The sequence below is a fragment of the Malania oleifera genome, chromosome 7 (genome assembly GCF_029873635.1).
Source record: "Malania oleifera isolate guangnan ecotype guangnan chromosome 7, ASM2987363v1, whole genome shotgun sequence".
Lineage (NCBI taxonomy): Eukaryota > Viridiplantae > Streptophyta > Magnoliopsida > Santalales > Ximeniaceae > Malania > Malania oleifera.
Window position 1 is genome coordinate 48,800,876 of NC_080423.1, and position 16,570 is coordinate 48,817,445.

General features: G+C 37.4%; 2 protein-coding genes across 2 annotated transcripts; one reads left to right on the forward strand and one right to left on the reverse strand.

Annotated features, from left to right (window-relative positions):
- The first annotated feature begins 4,623 nt into the window (after positions 1-4,623).
- LOC131160831 (uncharacterized) lies at positions 4,624-11,399 on the forward strand. The gene is made up of 4 exons (XM_058116712.1): positions 4,624-4,924; positions 5,763-5,881; positions 5,980-6,108; positions 11,268-11,399. Exons 1-4 carry the CDS (start codon positions 4,624-4,626, stop codon positions 11,397-11,399), a joined length of 681 nt encoding a protein of 226 aa, XP_057972695.1.
- Positions 11,400-12,769: 1,370 nt separating this feature from the next.
- On the reverse strand, positions 12,770-14,807 carry LOC131160464 (berberine bridge enzyme-like 13). Its single transcript, XM_058116170.1, has one exon. The coding sequence runs from the start codon at positions 14,574-14,576 to the stop codon at positions 12,996-12,998; it is 1,581 nt and encodes a 526-aa protein (XP_057972153.1). The 5' UTR covers positions 14,577-14,807; the 3' UTR covers positions 12,770-12,995.
- Positions 14,808-16,570: the final 1,763 nt, after the last annotated feature.

Genomic DNA, 16,570 nt, shown 5'->3' on the forward strand with positions numbered 1-16,570 from the left:
AAGAAGGTTCAAAATGAGAAAGGGTACAATGTTTCAAACCTAAGAAGTGACCAAGGAAAATAATTTAAGAATCAAGACATTGAAAAGTTTTGCAATGATCATGATATAAGTCACAACTTTTTTAGCACCTAAAACCCCACAACAAAATGGAGTTATGGAGAGGAAAAATAGAACTCTTCAAGAAATGGCAAGAACTATGCTTAATGAAAATAACTTACTCAAGTATTTTTGGGCCGAATCTTTAAATACAGCTTGCTATGTAATTAATAGGGTTTCTATTAAATCAAGTCTAAACAAGACACCTTATGAATTATGGAAAGGAAGAAGGCCTAACATAACTTACTTTAATGTTTTTGGGTGTATGTGTTTTGTACTCAAAAACAAAGATAACTTAGGAAAATTTGATGTTAAATCGGATGAAGGAATTTTCCTAAGATACTCTACAAATAGTAAAGCCTATAGGATCTATAATAAAAAACACTCACCATCATTGTATCAATTCACGTAAACTTTGATGAATCAAACCATTTTTCAAGAGAAGTCAAAAATGAAGAAAAGGATGATATTTTCAAAAAGGAGGATAAGGTAGAAATCAAGGAAGAAAAGGAAGTTAATGAAGAAACACCAAAAGATGAACCTATAGAAAATCTTGAATTACCAAGAGAATGGAAGTATGTAAAAGATCACCCTCAAGATCAAATTATAGGTGAACCATCTAGAGGTGTAACTACTAGATCTTCTTTAAAGAATCTATGTAATCGCTATGCATTCCTATCTTAAGATGAACCTAAAGACGTTGAAGAGGTCGTTAAATATGACTCTTGGATAATAGCTATGCAAGAAGAATTAAACCAATTTGAAAGAAGTAAAGTGTGGCAATTAGTACCCAGACCTGAAAATCATTCAATCATCGGAACTAAATGGGTATTTAGAAATAAAAAGGATGAGAATGGTATAGTCATTAGAAACAAAGCTAGACTTGTAGCTAAAGGGTATAACCAAGAAGAAATGATAGACTATGATGAAACTTTTGCCCTTATAGCTAGAATGGAAGCTATAAGAATGTTGTTAGCTTATGCTTCCTACAAAGAATTTAAGTTATACCAAATGGATGTCAAAAGTGCATTCTTAAATGGGTATATATTAATGAAGAGGTGTATGTTGAACAACCCCTTGGTTTTGAAAATAGAGAAAATCCTAATCATGTATTTAAACTAACTAAGGCTTTGTATGGATTAAAACAGGCCCCTAAGGCTTGGTATGAAAGACTTAGTGGATTTATAATTGAGAAGGGGTTTTCGAGAGGAAAAATTGATAGTACCTTGTTCATTAAAACCAAGAAAGATTATATACTCCTAATTCAAATCTATGTAGATGATATAATATTTGGTGCTACTAATGAATATCTATGCAAAGAATTTGCAAAATGTATGCAAGAAGAATTTGAAATGAGCATGATGGGGGAGTTAAACTATTTTGTTGGACTGTAAATTAAACAAGCCAAGCATGGGACTTTCTTAAGTCAATCAAAATACAAAAGAAAAATGATACAAATATTTGGTATGGAAAATAGTAAACCCATAGGAACACTTATGAGTATTTCCATCAGTTTAGACAAAGATAAAAAGGGAAAACCTGTAGACACAAAGTATTATAGAGGTATGATTGGAAGTCTACTATATCTAACAACCAGTAGACCCGACATAATGTTTAGTGTGTGTATGTGTGCACGTTTTCAATCAGCACCTAAGGAATCACACCTAATAGTTGTTAAGAGAATCCTAAGATACTTAATAGGCCCCATGGACTTAGGACTATGGTATCTTAAGGACACTGGATTTGAAATGATTAGTTATTCAGACGCAGACTATGTAGGGTGTAAAATAGATAGAAAAAGTACAAGTGGCATATGTCACTTCTTAGGAAGATCTTTAGTCTCTTGGTTCTCTAAGAAACAAAACTCCGTGGCTTTGTTAACTGCTGAGGTTGAATATGTAGTAGTCAAGAGTTGTTGTGCACAAACACTATATATAAAATAGTAGTTAAGAGATTTTAACTTAGAATACATAACTATACCAATTAAGTGTGATAATACAAGTGCGATAAACATATCTAAAAATCTCATTTCACACTCAAGAACCAAACACATTGACATAAGACATCACTTCCTAAGAGATTATGTTCAAAAAAATGACATCATTCTAGAATTTATCAATACAAATGATCAATGGGCTGATATCCTTACTAAACCTCTCTCAGAAAATAGATTCATAACCATTAGAAGAGAGCTTGGTCTATTACATAGAAGTGAAATTGAGTGAACGAACAAAATTTAAATAAATACTTATAGTTAGCTGATTGACCAAAGGCCCAGCCGACTGACTGAATTATTTTTCTGAAACAGGAAGTAGTCAACCAATTGACCTTAAGGTCAGTCGACTGACCGATGGAAAAACCTAAGCTCGTTTATAAAAACTTAAGCCATTCGAGTGGTCAGTCAACTAACCTAGGGTTTGTCTCTTTGTGTTCTCTCAATTTTATTTTATTTTTGCTTGTGCTTTGATATGTTGTATGAAAAAACACTTAGTTTGCTTGCTTTGCTTGTTTCTTTCCCCTTGTTTTTGAATGATGTCTAAAGGGAGAAAGGCTGTGAAAAGAAAAGATGGAATATGATGTGATTTTCAAAATGAACCAGAGTTTTAAAATCAAAAATGAAAAAGAGAGGACCGGTCAGTCGACTGACCAGAACACACCATGTTTGGCCAGCCGAATAACAATCACAATGAATGGAAAAACATCTATCCAGCCGACTAACTATTTTGAACATAGTTGAGTCAGTCGATTGACAATTTATTAGAATTATTTTTTTGAGAGACAGAATGTTGTCAGCTTACTGACAATTTATCAAAATTAATTGTTCGAGAGATAGAATGGTGTTAACAACCTGTCCAGCCGAGTGATTAGTACAAAAATGACTTAGTTAAGTGAGTCAGCCAACTGACTCTATGGAAATTTTGAATTTCGAACTATACGGGAAGTTTTTTAAAATTAATTCTATGATTTAATATCTTTTGAAAAGTTACCTAAACACTCTATGTTAAATGATGAAACTTTTCTTTAAGAAGACTATAAATACCTCTCTTGCTTAGTGAAGAAAAACGCTCAAGCAATACACGATTTCTACGTTAAAACTCTTTTAAAGCTCATACTTGCTCACCCTCTTGCTAGAGGAAACTCTATGAAATTGCTGGTTGATTAAAAATATTTGGTTCTAATTTGCAACTAAAATTTCTATATCAATAAGAAAGAACCATTGGTGACTTCTAAACCTTGAGTTTCATATTTTCTATTTTGTTTTGGTTTTAAAGTACGATTAGTGATTTAACTTAAACAATTTACTCTGTGTTTGAGAGTTCTTGTTTACGCAGATGTCCATTCCCTTCTACTAAATCTTTAATGGTTCAAGGTATAATTGGATCGTTGCACCAAGCATAGGTTGTTGCTTGGAGAGGTTTCTCTTTTTGAAAAAGAGGTTGGTTATTGTAAAGGTTTTTGTTCCACTCTGAAGGAACAAGGTATAATGAAATCTTTAGGTGGTTGACCTAAGGCGAGGACGTAGGTTGGGGTAAACCGAACCTCATAAAAACACTGCCTAACTCTCTTATCTTATTCTATTCTAAATTCTAGCAACAATATAAACTACGTGGATGTGTTAATCTTGCAAACAACCTTGGATACTAAATAAACCTAAGATTATAATTGATTGGGTTGATTATCTTTGATTGCGGAAATTGAAAAAGAGTACATTTGTTAATCAACTCCTAAATTCTTTTAACTAAGGGTTTATTTAAAATCTGAGTTATTCAAAAGAGTGATTGGATGTTATTTAAATTTTTAGTTCAAAGGCCAACTATAGGACTCGCACATTCATATACAAGGTTGCTAAAGATTGCAAAGCATGTATTGATTACTTGTATTGTGTTTGTTTGGTTTTAATAGTTAATCAATTGGTTGTGTATGTTGTGGTTGTGGATTGAATAGAAGAAGTAAATGTTTGTGTGGATTGCCTAATCCACAAGAATATAAGAAGTCTTTAAAAGAATTCTAAAAAGTCAAGAACTCATAAAAAGACTCTAAGGAATTTAAAATAACTCAATTCACCCCCCCCCCCTCTTAGGACTACACCTTAGGTTTCAAAGGATATCAGAGTAATTCTAATTAAATATAGAAAAAAAAAAATGGTCCAGATTTTCAAGTCATTTCAGTTTGGTATCAGAGCCTAGGTTGCTAGGTTTTGTAGACTCTAGAGTACAGTAGAAAACAATACCAGAATATATAAACGGAATTCTAAAAAGAATAAACAAAATATCACTGAGTTAATATTAGGGAACTAGGATGAGAATTTTGGGTTTGGTTTTTCAGTTTGGAAGTAAGAACTTTGGGGTGGTTTCTATGATTTTCCTAAGGTGACGATTTCAAGAAAACCATAATAAACTATCGTTGCTTTCTATTTCCATATGGTAGGACTAGACCTTAAATTAGTAATAAAGGGTATAGAGATATTTTTAGTTAGAATAGTTATATGAGGCTAGGGTTCTCAGAATGATTTGTTATTATTATAGGATGGACCCTGGAGGTAGTAGTGCCTACACTAGCAGTGACGATGGAGTAGGGCCGTCTGGCATGGGAGGCGAGGACTTAGATGCTATAATATGCAACGTAGCTCAGCAAGTCATGGATGAGATAGCACGAGGCTCCAGGGAGCAGGGAGGTCCATCTATTACGCAGGAGTGCATGATAGAAAAGTTTACGAAGATGAATCCTCTAGCATTTTCAGGAGCAGCTGATCCTATAGTTGCTGGGAACTGGATGCAGGAGATGGAGAAAGTACTGACGGTGTTCCACTGCACCAACGTAGCAGAGGGTCCTTTATACCACGTATAAGTTGGTAGGAGAGGCCGAGAGATGGTGGACGACCACAAAAATACTAGAGGAGCAGAGGCCCATCCTAGTGTCTATGACCTGGGCCCGATTCAGAGACATAGTCTTTGACAGATACTATCTTGTCACAGTTAGAGAGGCTAAAGTACATGAGTTTTTGAGTTTGACCCAGCAATCATTGACAATTTAGTAATATGCGATGAAATTTATCGAGCTGTCATGATTCGCTCCATATATAGTACTAGATGAAGCTAAGAAGGCCAGGATGTTCGAGTGAGGTTTGAGAAGGGACATATATAAGTAGGTGGCAGTTTAAAGATTCAGGATTTCTTTAAGTTGGTTGACAAAGCTACAGTAGCAGAGGAGAGTGAGTAGGCAGATGTGAGGGTGTTGAGCTAGAGGAAAAGGCCCACACCTCCGGGTTATCAGGCAAGTCCCAACCGAGGCCTATGGAGAGGAGATAGATATGGAGGAGGCCAGAGACAGATGATGGGGCATGGCGGTGTTTAGGGAGGGTAGATTATTCCAATCTGTTTTAGATGGCCGGAGGCACCTAGGTGAATGTCGGTTGGGAGAGAGTGTTTGCTATCGATGCAGGAGATTTGGTCATATGGCACGATCGTGTCAGGGACTGCCGATCCATGCACCAGCTCAAAGACCGTACTGTGGTGGGTATCAGGCGCCCCGTGGAGCCCAGTAGAGGAATACAACACCGATGAGGGTTTATGCATTGACGCTGGGAGACGCTGAGACTGTCGGAGATGTCGTGATAGATATACTTACAGCTTCACCATATAAAGTTATTTTTTTGTTTGATACAGGTGCCACTCATTCCTTTGTATCAGCAGGGTTTGTTAAAGTAGTTGGGGTAGAAGTACAGTTGTTAGATGTTGAGTTATCTGTGGCCATGCGGACTAGATCTATTGTAAGATGTATAAAGGTACTTAGGAACTTTCTAGTGGGAATTCATGGAAAAGTACTACCAACTGATCTCGTGATATTACGTAAGGATTTGATGTGATATTTGGCATGTATTAGTTGGCAGGAAATCACGCCAAAATAGATTGCCATCAGAAAGAAGTGATTTTCAGATCCCCAGGTGAGCAAAAATACATATTTGTGGGTTCACGAGTGCATGCCTCGCCACAGTTGGTGTCATCTATTCAGGTAAGGAGGCTACTTCTAGGCGGTTGCCAGGGATTTTTTGCCTACATAAAGGAGCTGCCAAAGGAAGAATTGAAACAAGCTAATATTCCAGTGGTTAGAGAATTTTCAGATATTTTTCCAGACGAATTACCTGGCTTACCACTAGACCGAGAGATTGAATTTATTGTGGATCTACTACTAAGGTCGGCACCAGTATCTAAAGTACCATGTCGTATGGCTCCAGTCGAATTGAAGGAATTGAAAGATCAGTTGCAGGAGTTGCTGGATAAAGGATTTATCAGGCTTAGTGTGTCACCTTGGGGAGTTGATATGGTTTGTGAAAAGGAAAGATGGAACCTTGAGGATGTGCATAGATTATAGGGAAATAAATAAATTGATAATTAAGAATAAGTATCCTCTTCTCAGGATTGACGACCTATTTGACCAGCTCCAGGGGACTCAGGTCTACTCCAAAATTGACCTTCGGTCAGGATATCATTAGGCGAAAGTCAAGGCAGAGGATGTATCAAAGAGAACATTTCGAACCAGATACAGGCACTGTGAGTTTTTGGTGATGCCGTTTGGGTTGACTAATGAACTAGCAATATATATGGATTTAATGAATTGGTTGTTCCATCAGTACCTGGACTAGTTTGTTTTGGTATTCATTGATGATATACTGGTATATTCGAGAAGTTTGAGGAGCACAAGCATTATCTGAGGCTGGTGTTTCAGATATTGAGAGAAAGAAAGTTGTGTGCAAAATTCAAGAAATGTGAATTCTGGTTAAGGCGGGTTACTTTTCTCGGACATGTGATCTCTAAAGACGACATATCAGTTGATCCAAGTAAGATAGAAGCAGTGGTGAGTTGGGTGAGGCCAACAAATGTCTAGGAGGTCAAGAGTTTTCTGGGTTTAGTAGGCTACTATCGACGCTTCATAGGTGGTTTCTCTAGATTATCGAATCCACTAACACGAATCATGAGGAAAAATGTGAAGTTTGATTAGATTGATGATTGCGAGCAAAACTTATAGGAGTCTCGCACTGGTACTGTATATTTCATCATGGGAGGATGGATTTGTGATATACAGTGATGCATCTTTGAAGGGACTCGGGTGTGTGTTAATGCGGCATGGAAGAGTTATTGCTTATGCATCATGACAGCTTAAAGAGAAGGAAAAGAACTACCCTATACACGACCTAGAGTTAGCTGTAGTGGTGTATGCTCTGAAAATGTGGAGGCACTATCTTTATGGTGGGAAATGCGAGATTTTCACTAATCATAAAAGTTTAAAGTATTTCTTCACCTAGAAAGATTTGAATATGCAACAGAGAAGATGGTTGGAGATCATCAAGGATTATGATTGTACTATCAGCTACCACCCAAGGAAAGCAACATGGTGGCTGATGCACTGAGCAGGAAAACAATAGGAGTAGTGGAGATTCAGAGCCCTATTCAAATGGATTTGGAGAGGTTAGGCGTGTGTTTATAGATGGTGATCACCAAACATTTATTGCCAACCTGGTGTTACATCCTACATTATAAGAAAGAATTAAAGCTACCTAGAGAATTGATCCAGAGTCAGCAAAACTAATGGATAGAGTGCAGGACAAAGAGGGAGAGGAGTTCAGTATATCAGATGATGGAATCCTATGGTTCCGTACCAGATTATGCGTTCTTACAAATGTCAAGATTAGGAGGATTATATTGGAGGAAGCTCACAGATCCCTATACACAGTTCATCTGGGTAGCACAAAGATGTATTGGGATCTTCATGAGTCTTTTTTGTGGAGCAGTATAAAGAGGGAGATAGATGAAATTGTGCAGTAATGTTTGACGTGCCAGCAAGTAAACGCTGAGCAGCAGAGGCCAGTAGGACAATTACAACCACTCCACATCCCTGAGTGGAAATGGGACCATATATCCATGGACTTCATTACTGGACTACTGCCAGCACCGCATGGTTAGAATGCTATTTGCGTAGTTGTTGATTGGCTAATGAAAATAGCCCTCTTTCTACCTATTAAAGTTAGCTACCCTATGAGTAAATTGACATAGATTTACATTTAGAAGATTGTTTGACCCCATGGAGTGCTAGTATCTATAGTCTTAGACCTTGTAGAAGGCTTTGGGATCTCAATTATTATTTAGCACGGCATATCATCCTTGGATTGATGGGCAGTCAGAAAGAACGATCCAGATACTCGAGGATATGCTACGAGCATGAGTGCTGGATTTTGGGGGTAGTTGGACCCAGTATATGCCGCTGGTTGAGTTTGCCTATAAAAATAGCTATCAGGCAGTATTGGCATGGCGCCTTGCAAGGCATTGTATGGTAGGAGGTGTCATTCACCTTTGTATTAGGATGAAATGGGGGAGAGGCGAGTTCTGGGACCAGAGTTGGTGTAGCAAGTGTACGATAAAGTCCGACTAATTAAAGATAGAATCAATGCAGCTCAGAGTCAGCAGAAAGGTTACGTAGATACATGCCACCAGGAGTTGGAGTTTGATGTTGAAGATCAGGTATTTTTAAAAGTAGCACCATTGAAGGGATCTGTGAGATTTGGGAGGAAGGATAAGTTAAGCCCTAGGTTCATTGGCCCATTTGAGATATTAGAGAGAGTGGGTCCAGTAGCCTACAACCTAGCTTTACCACCAGCATTATTCAGAATACATGATGTATTTCATGTTTCCATGTTAAGGAAATACATCCTAGATCCCTCCCATGTGATCAGCTATGAGGGGATAAAGCTCAGAGACATATTAGCATACGAGGAGACATCAATGCAGATTTTAGATAGAAAAGAACAGGTATTACGCACTAAGGAAATTCCGCTAGTAAAATTTTTGTGGAGGAATCATGCGGTAGAGGAGGCTTCGTGGGAGCCATAGGAGAAGATGCGACAGAGGTACCCACAACTGTGTGGTGGGAATCAATAGTAGTTAGAGGTGATCATTCAGAGAAAACTAGTATTATTGATTTTAGTGTAGTGTAATCAAAGTAAGAATTGTATATTAGATTATTAGGGTAGGTAGAGTTTTTTGGTTTTGGGAGAATTTTATTTTATATATATATATATATTTGTAATCTCCCAGAACCTTAAATGTAACCATGGTATTCCTCCGCCATAAGTGAGAGTAAGTAATAAAATAAGTAGTCAATTTTCTTTAATGAATAGAGTATAGTACAGATAGTAAATTTCGAGGACGAAATTTTATAAGGAGGGGAGAATGTAGTAACTTAGAAAAATAAAATAATAAAAGAAAAATAAAAAAAATAGGTTTTTGGCTAGAGAAGGAGAAAATCGGCAATGGTCTTCTGTGAAGCCAGGAAAACCATCGACGATTTTCGGCTGCAGGGTTGAGATTTAAAAGTACCGAGAGCTATTTTTCTTAAACATAAAATTAATCTCTCTCTCTCTCTCTCTCTCTCTCTCTCTCTCTCTCTCTCTCTCTCTCTCTCTCCACGAACCTATGACCCCTCTCCCTTCTCTCCTCAATTTCTACACCAATAAGCCTCCATTTGACGATCAGGAACCACCACAGGGTTTCTAGGAAGATTCTCTAGTCTAGGTGGAACAGAATTTCAGTTTAAGGTTTTGGGGCACCATACCAAAACTGAGGTAAGGGTGTTTTTGGGTTAATTGTTAATTTATTTAAGGTATAAACATAGATATGAATGTATTTCTAGAGTTAAATTGAGAAATTAGGATTTTTGTAAAATGCAGGGTTTAGTGAAAATATTGTGGACAAGATAGGTTTTGGTGGGTGTTTTTGCCAACAACTTAGGTAATGATAATAGTTTATAAATTCAAGAAAATGTAAGTATGAGAGTTATTTTGGGAAATTCAGTTGATTGATAGAGAAATGTATATATGCATAATTTTAGGATTTTGAGATTGGTATGCCTCGGGCATGAGGGTTAAAATTGGAGGCCAGCCTCCCAGTCAGATAGGTAAGGGAAATATGCTATGCTAGAATTATAGAATGATTATCAGTAAAGTTGTATGTTTTTCCCAATTATTATTCAATTCACAGATTTTTAGTAATTCAAAAAACATAGTTTTCTGATAAATTTTCTAAAATGCCTTGCATAGCATATTTCCCTTACCTATCTGATTGGGAGGCTGGCCTCCACTCCACTCCACTCTCGCACCCTTGGTGTACCAACCTCAAAAACCTGCATTTACATATACAAATTCTCCAGTAAATCAATACACCCATAATTCCTAAAATTGCCTATTCATAAATTTCTTAAACTATAATTTACCTAGATCCTTAAACAGATACTTGCAGGGGTCCTCAACTCATGACTATAGGGGCCCAAAAAACCTTATTCCTGAAAATATGACACCCTAAATTTATTCCACAAAACACTAGTAAATTCTCATGGTGTACAAAATCTGGCCCCCAAATAATACTGGTAATATTGAAAATATCTAAAAATTCACTTACCCAAATTTTAGGATGATTCCCAAACTGCTCAAATTGAATTTCCGCTCCAGCTAGATTGTAGAGAATCTCCCCAGGATCATCGTGGTAGCTTCTGATCGTTGAATCGAGGAGAGACGGTGCCGAAATCTTAGAGAGAAGTCAGAGAAACCATTTTAGAGAGAGAGAGAGAGAGAGAGAGAAGAATTATAAAATGAATTTTTCGTCAAAAATCTGTTTTAGGGCTACATATAAAATGTTGTCCATGTGGTCTTGTCGATAAGCCACATCACTTCATCGATGAGTCCAAGTTGTAGTCTCGTCGACGAACGCCTACTCCTCATCGACGAAATTCAGAACATGAAAATGCCTTCTTGGTAACTTCTCGTCGACAAGATGAATGTCCCTGTCGACGAATCCAAGAAGGATGCTCGTTGACGAGCGCCCTATGTTCATTGACGTGACCCTGAAAATTCCCTTTAAAAAATTTCCCTCTTCCTCTATTTTATTTTATTATTTAATTCCAATAATTATTCGGGTTATTACAAAAATTGTTCAGATTTTTGAGTCATTTTAGATAACACCAAGATGTGTCGAGTCTTTCTATTTTGTGTTCGAGCTTGTTCTCAACTATGAATACTAACAACAAAAGTTAAGATTTTTTGTTTAAAAAAAAAAAAAAAGGCAAAAGCCAATCTTTTTTAGTTGTAGTTGTTTGAAATATGTTTTTTAGTCTTTTCAATGTAGTCACTAGAGGCAGCTTTGAAAACGGTACCAAATGATCGAAATGGGAAAATGTCCAAGGAGTTTCTGCGTGTAGCACTAGATGAGATTGGGCCTTCGCCTGGTTTACCGCCACTGGATGAGATTGGACCTTGACTAACTATGTTGAGGCCCTCACAAAGTTGTTGATTGCTATCACAAGACATCGTTTAATGTCTTGCAAGCTTCCATTGTAGAGGGGGGCAGATGGAGATGATGAGGATAACCCCGAGGATATGTGCAGTGTAGTTACTCAACATGTTGTAAAGGTAGTAAAATTGACCAAAAGTTACCTAAGTGTATGACTTTATGTTTCTGGATCTGCGAATCATAGGGAAGAGGACCTATGCAATGGTAGAAACTAGGGTTGCATATAACTTTGTCTCAAAACTAGAAGCATAGAGACTCAACTTGAACTTGGAGGACTTAGGACATATAGAAGTGGTTAGTTCCGCGGTTTAGTGTACTCTAGAAGTAGCCAAGCAAGTGACTATACAACTTGGACCGTGGGTGGGACATGCAAATTTCATAGTGCCGATGGACGTTTTCCAAGTGATAGTTGGAATGGTATTCTTAAGGTAGAGTAAGGTAGTATCGATGTTGTTTGCTAGTTCCTTTTGCTTGAGGGAAGGGGGGGGGGGTTTGTCTTGCATGGTGCAACCTGTTACAAAGAAATGGGATGACGATAAGTTCCTCTTAACCATGCAAATAAATAGACACTGGGATCTAAAGATAAAGTCTTCAAAATATTCTCCAATGAAGGTAATTTCTTGGATAATTTTGTAAATTTGTAGAATGGACAAAACTGTTAGGCTCTATTTGCATCCAAGATTTTGTGGAAGGAAAGGAAGCCAGAAGAAATAAAAAAAAAAAAATAGAATTATTAAGGTTCTTAGTTAACAATTTCAATAATAATTATTTTTAATTAATATTTAAATATTTTCTATTCAATAAAATAATAGAATATTTCCCTATTTAATTAAATATAATCTTGCTGTTAGTGTGTATTTATAATGTATGATTGTTATATTAATTTATAATAAAATTAATATTTTTAACTAAATTACAAAATATAATATATTCTATGTGAAAATTTAAACTAATAAATGATTCTTCCCTCCAATAATTTAATTAATCATTATTATAATAAATAAATAAAAAAGGAGAACACAAAAAATTCCATATGCATAACAAATCTCGTTTAAATCTCGCTGCACCAAGTAGCGAGATTTAAATGATAGCCCAACCTGATCTGGACGCGTGACAAATAAATCTCGCTAGATTAAGTAGTGATATTTGCCTATGTTTTACCTTGAACGTGACACGTGACAAATCTACATTTATTGGGAAATATTCTCACAATATGGTATTATGACATGACAATGACAGCTCCTCCCCATTGATTAGCAGAATATTGAATGATTGGTGATTAGTTATTAATCTTAAAACTTCTAAATCAACCCAATACTATATGAAGAGAACCATTCTTTCGGAAAACACAATTAGGTACATTAATTATTTAATTTGATGCAATACCTATCCCACTGTAGAGTACGCACATAATTATTTAATTTGATGCAACACCTATCCCGCTGTAGAGTACCCTCATTATTTGTATCTATCACAAACAACCCCCAAACCTTAAAAGTCTTAATTAAAGTTCTCCGCCCCAGTCTAATCTAATTCTCTCCACTTAATAAACTAATAAATCGTTTATGAAAGAGGCGGGATGCTCTGCTCATGCCAGAAGAAGCTATCAGGATCCACCTTGGTCTTGATTTGCACCAATCTGTTGAAATTATCCATGAAGTAGCGGTTCCCCCAAGCACTGGCCTCCACAAAGCTGGTATTCCCTTTCTTGTTCATCCCCAGATCAAGGTCCCTGTAGTTTACATACGCGGCTCTTGGGAGCGTGGAAACGTAAGGGGTCATATAATTATATAAACCCCTCATCCAATTGATATGCCTCGTCGCGTTGTCCGCGCTTCCATCCTGCCAGGTCGTCACGTACTGAATTTTAAATAGGTTGCCTTTTCTGTGAGGAAAGGGAATCTCGGATGGTGATATCTTACTCATCATACCCCCGTATGGATTCCATATCATCAACGGACCGTCCTCTTCCAGCAATCTCTTCCACAACCCTTCAAGCCCACTTTCCGGAATTGGCTCCCTCACGAAATCTGATTTAGCTTTAAAAAAATTCTTGAAAAGTGACTTCCCTTGGAGAAGAATTTCCGGCGGCGTTCCCGGGGGGTAACCGGCGACGAAGAGCACCGACTGTATCCAGCTTACTTCGGAGGTGTCATTCCGGGTCAACCCCAATTCCGGAAAGCTCTTCCCCATCACTTGAAGAAGCCTGTCCGCGCCGCCCAGAAACAGTGAATTAAATGACACAGTTACAGTTCTTCCGGCCTTTTCGGCGGCCTCTGTTGGCTGAATGACGGCTCTAATGAAGAGATCTTCGTCCAGCTTATCGGCGACTTGTTGCCATTTGTAGAGAATCTTGGTCGCGCCCTGTTCTAAAGTTTTCCCGACGTTGAAAACCGTCACGGTCTGTGGCACCAAGACCAATTTTATTTTCCACCAAAGAAGGATGCCGAAGCTCCCTCCGCCGCCACCCCTGATAGCCCAAAACCAATCTTCGCCCATCGCCTCTCGGTCGAGAATTTTGCCGGAAGCGTCAACTATGCGGGCGTCGAGCACGTTGTCCGCCCCGAGGCCGTATTTTCTCATCATGGGGCCGTAAGCGCCGCCCGTGATGTGGCCGCCGACGCCCAGGCTGGTGCAGAGACCGGCCGGGAAGCCGTGAGCTTTGCTTTTCTCAGAAATTCTGTAGTAAACTTCGCCGATGGTTGCGCCCACCTGGACCCAGGCGCTGTTGGAGGCTGTATCAACATTGATGGACCGAAGTTTGGACAGATCGAGGATGAAAAACGGTGTTATTGTTTGAGAGGCGTAAGAGACGGCCTCATAGTCGTGGCCTCCGCTGCGGGCTCTGAGGTTGAGGTGGAGCTGTTGGGCGCAAATAACAGCCGCTTGGACGTGGGACTCACGGAGAGGGGTGAAGATGAACTCAGGCTTGGGTACGGTAGGGGTCAAGTACCGGAGGTTCTGCGCGGTGGATTGAAGGAGAGGCGTGAAGGTGGCGTTGTTTCGGGTGAAGAAGGCGGAGGAGATGGGCGTGGGAATTAGCTTGGAATCGGATGAAAGACATTGGAAAAATCTTTCCGCAATGGAATCCGTAGCAGCCCAGGCATAGGCTGGTAGGAAAAGAAGCAGAAGAAGAGAAAGCATCGCAAAACAGCAACTACTTTTGCTACTTTGTTTTGTTTCCTGCAGTGGGATAGTTAACGCTCATGACTCAACGGCTGTTATTTATGGGCTGCGGAGGGTTCAATGCTGCCGTTGGTTTGAGCTAACGCGAACGTCACAAAAGGGGCTTTTATGATAATTCCATTATATGCTTTTGACCTGCCATTATTGCAGTTTATTAAAATATAAAGTGCGCCAAGTCAGTTTTGGAAGGATAATCAAGCCATAAGTTCCTACAATTGAATGTTACTCTTTTAATTGAATATTTTTCCTTTTCATTATTTATTTTTTTGAAGTTTTTGTGCCGCGCACAGGAGGCTGAAGTGATATGAAATGGGGCGGGAATTGCGGTAAGGCATGCTAGTCGAAGGAAAAGGAAAAGGAAAATTTCATGCTTGTCGTGTTTGAAAATGACAAGCATTTGCATGGCCTTTGAATGAGTTTTGGGTCCCTAAAAAATATGCACAATGTCCGGGAATGAAACACATGGGTCGTAAATTATTAGGCCTCTGTAATGCTCCAATATCTTCACAACGTGGTAAATCTGGCTTTCAATTTTGTGCCAAGTCAAGGTAAGACTTCAACCCAATTTGGTTGGGAGCAAAATAAAAAAATGCGGTGTAATAGTGTTGCATCTCCACTTGAATATGTGCATATATTATTTTTATTATCATATATCTATATTGATTTATCAAAACATGCCTCTCTATTTTCAAGAGTCCTGTAATTGTTTATTCTATTTTTTTTTTCTAAGATTTTTGAATTTTTTATTGTAGATTTAATTTCTAATTGACTAATTTTTTTAATTATGTAATACTATTAGTTTATTTAATTATTTATTTTATTTTTTTAAGATAAAAACACAACATTTTACTACCCAATATTGAGACATGATTTTAACTCCTATCGACATCGAATTCGGGTGGTTCGTTTATTGTCAATATATTTAGGTAAGCACTTTGAAAAACAAGTGAAGTATAAAAAATGAGTCATTGATTTTACAACTCACACTTTATTTTGAAAATAGAGTCTCACTTTATTTCACTTTTTGAAAAAAGTAAAATAAAGGAAAAAAAAATATTTTTTCAAAAAATTTTAGATGCACGAGTGACATTGTGAATAGGGAAAGTAACTCCATACTATTCATTTGGTACATAGGAATGGAATGGAATTTATTACTTGATTTTGTCACGCATCCTATTGAAATTTTCATTCCATTCATTCCTACTTCCATTTTATTGGCAAATCAAACATGATGTTAATTCTTTTCAATGAGAACAAAAAGACTAACACCCTATAACATCAATTCTAACAATGATTATTGTTAATTTGAAAAAGAGGAGAGAGAGAGAGAGAGAGAGAGAGAGAAGGGTCAGTCATTCCCCTTCAAAGATCAATTGATCATGCCTCACTTTCAAATATCGTTCCTTGGCAGTCAACCCCTAAAATAGGTTCCCACCTTTTTTTTTTTTTTTTTAAATTCAAACAAACAAATAACCTTCAATCCCTTTGAAATGACTTTCACAGAGTCCATGCAAAGAACTATGCCTCATAAAGACTCCACTACTTAATGGCTTTTCAAAACACTAAAAAGAAAATATAAAGCACATAAAAATATAAGCAAACAAATGGATTTTTGTTTTCTAAAAATTATGGATGCAACTATTTTGAAATAAACTTACATACTGTGATGACCCAAAAAATATATATATATATATATAATTAGAGTATAATAATAATAAAATAATAAAAATGGTCATTAAGTTAATATCAATACAGAAGTATTTTTCTGTATGATCCTTGATTTCATATTTGATGCCTAAGAAAGACCTTATCTTAGCGAGTACTCAGAGACCATTGCAGCTCAGTCGCTCCCTGGAGGTCGGTCTGGTCAAAATGAAATTTCATAAGATAAACAGGATAGACACTGTTTGTATACGTAAATAAGTATATATATACATAAAATAATATTTTGA

What these genes read in the sequence shown, in the direction of transcription:
- LOC131160464 (XM_058116170.1), bottom strand. Translation starts at nt 14,576, where the DNA reads ATGCTTTCTCTTCTTCTGCTTCTTTTCCTACCAGCCTATGCCTGGGCT.
- LOC131160831 (XM_058116712.1), top strand. Translation starts at nt 4,624, where the DNA reads ATGGACCCTGGAGGTAGTAGTGCCTACACTAGCAGTGACGATGGAGTA. An exon ending in CTGCACCAACGTAGCAGAGG is followed by an intron (nt 4,925 to 5,762) that starts GTCCTTTATACC and finishes TGTTTGATACAG; the next exon opens with GTGCCACTCATTCCTTTGTA. An exon ending in CTATTGTAAGATGTATAAAG is followed by an intron (nt 5,882 to 5,979) that starts GTACTTAGGAAC and finishes GGCATGTATTAG; the next exon opens with TTGGCAGGAAATCACGCCAA.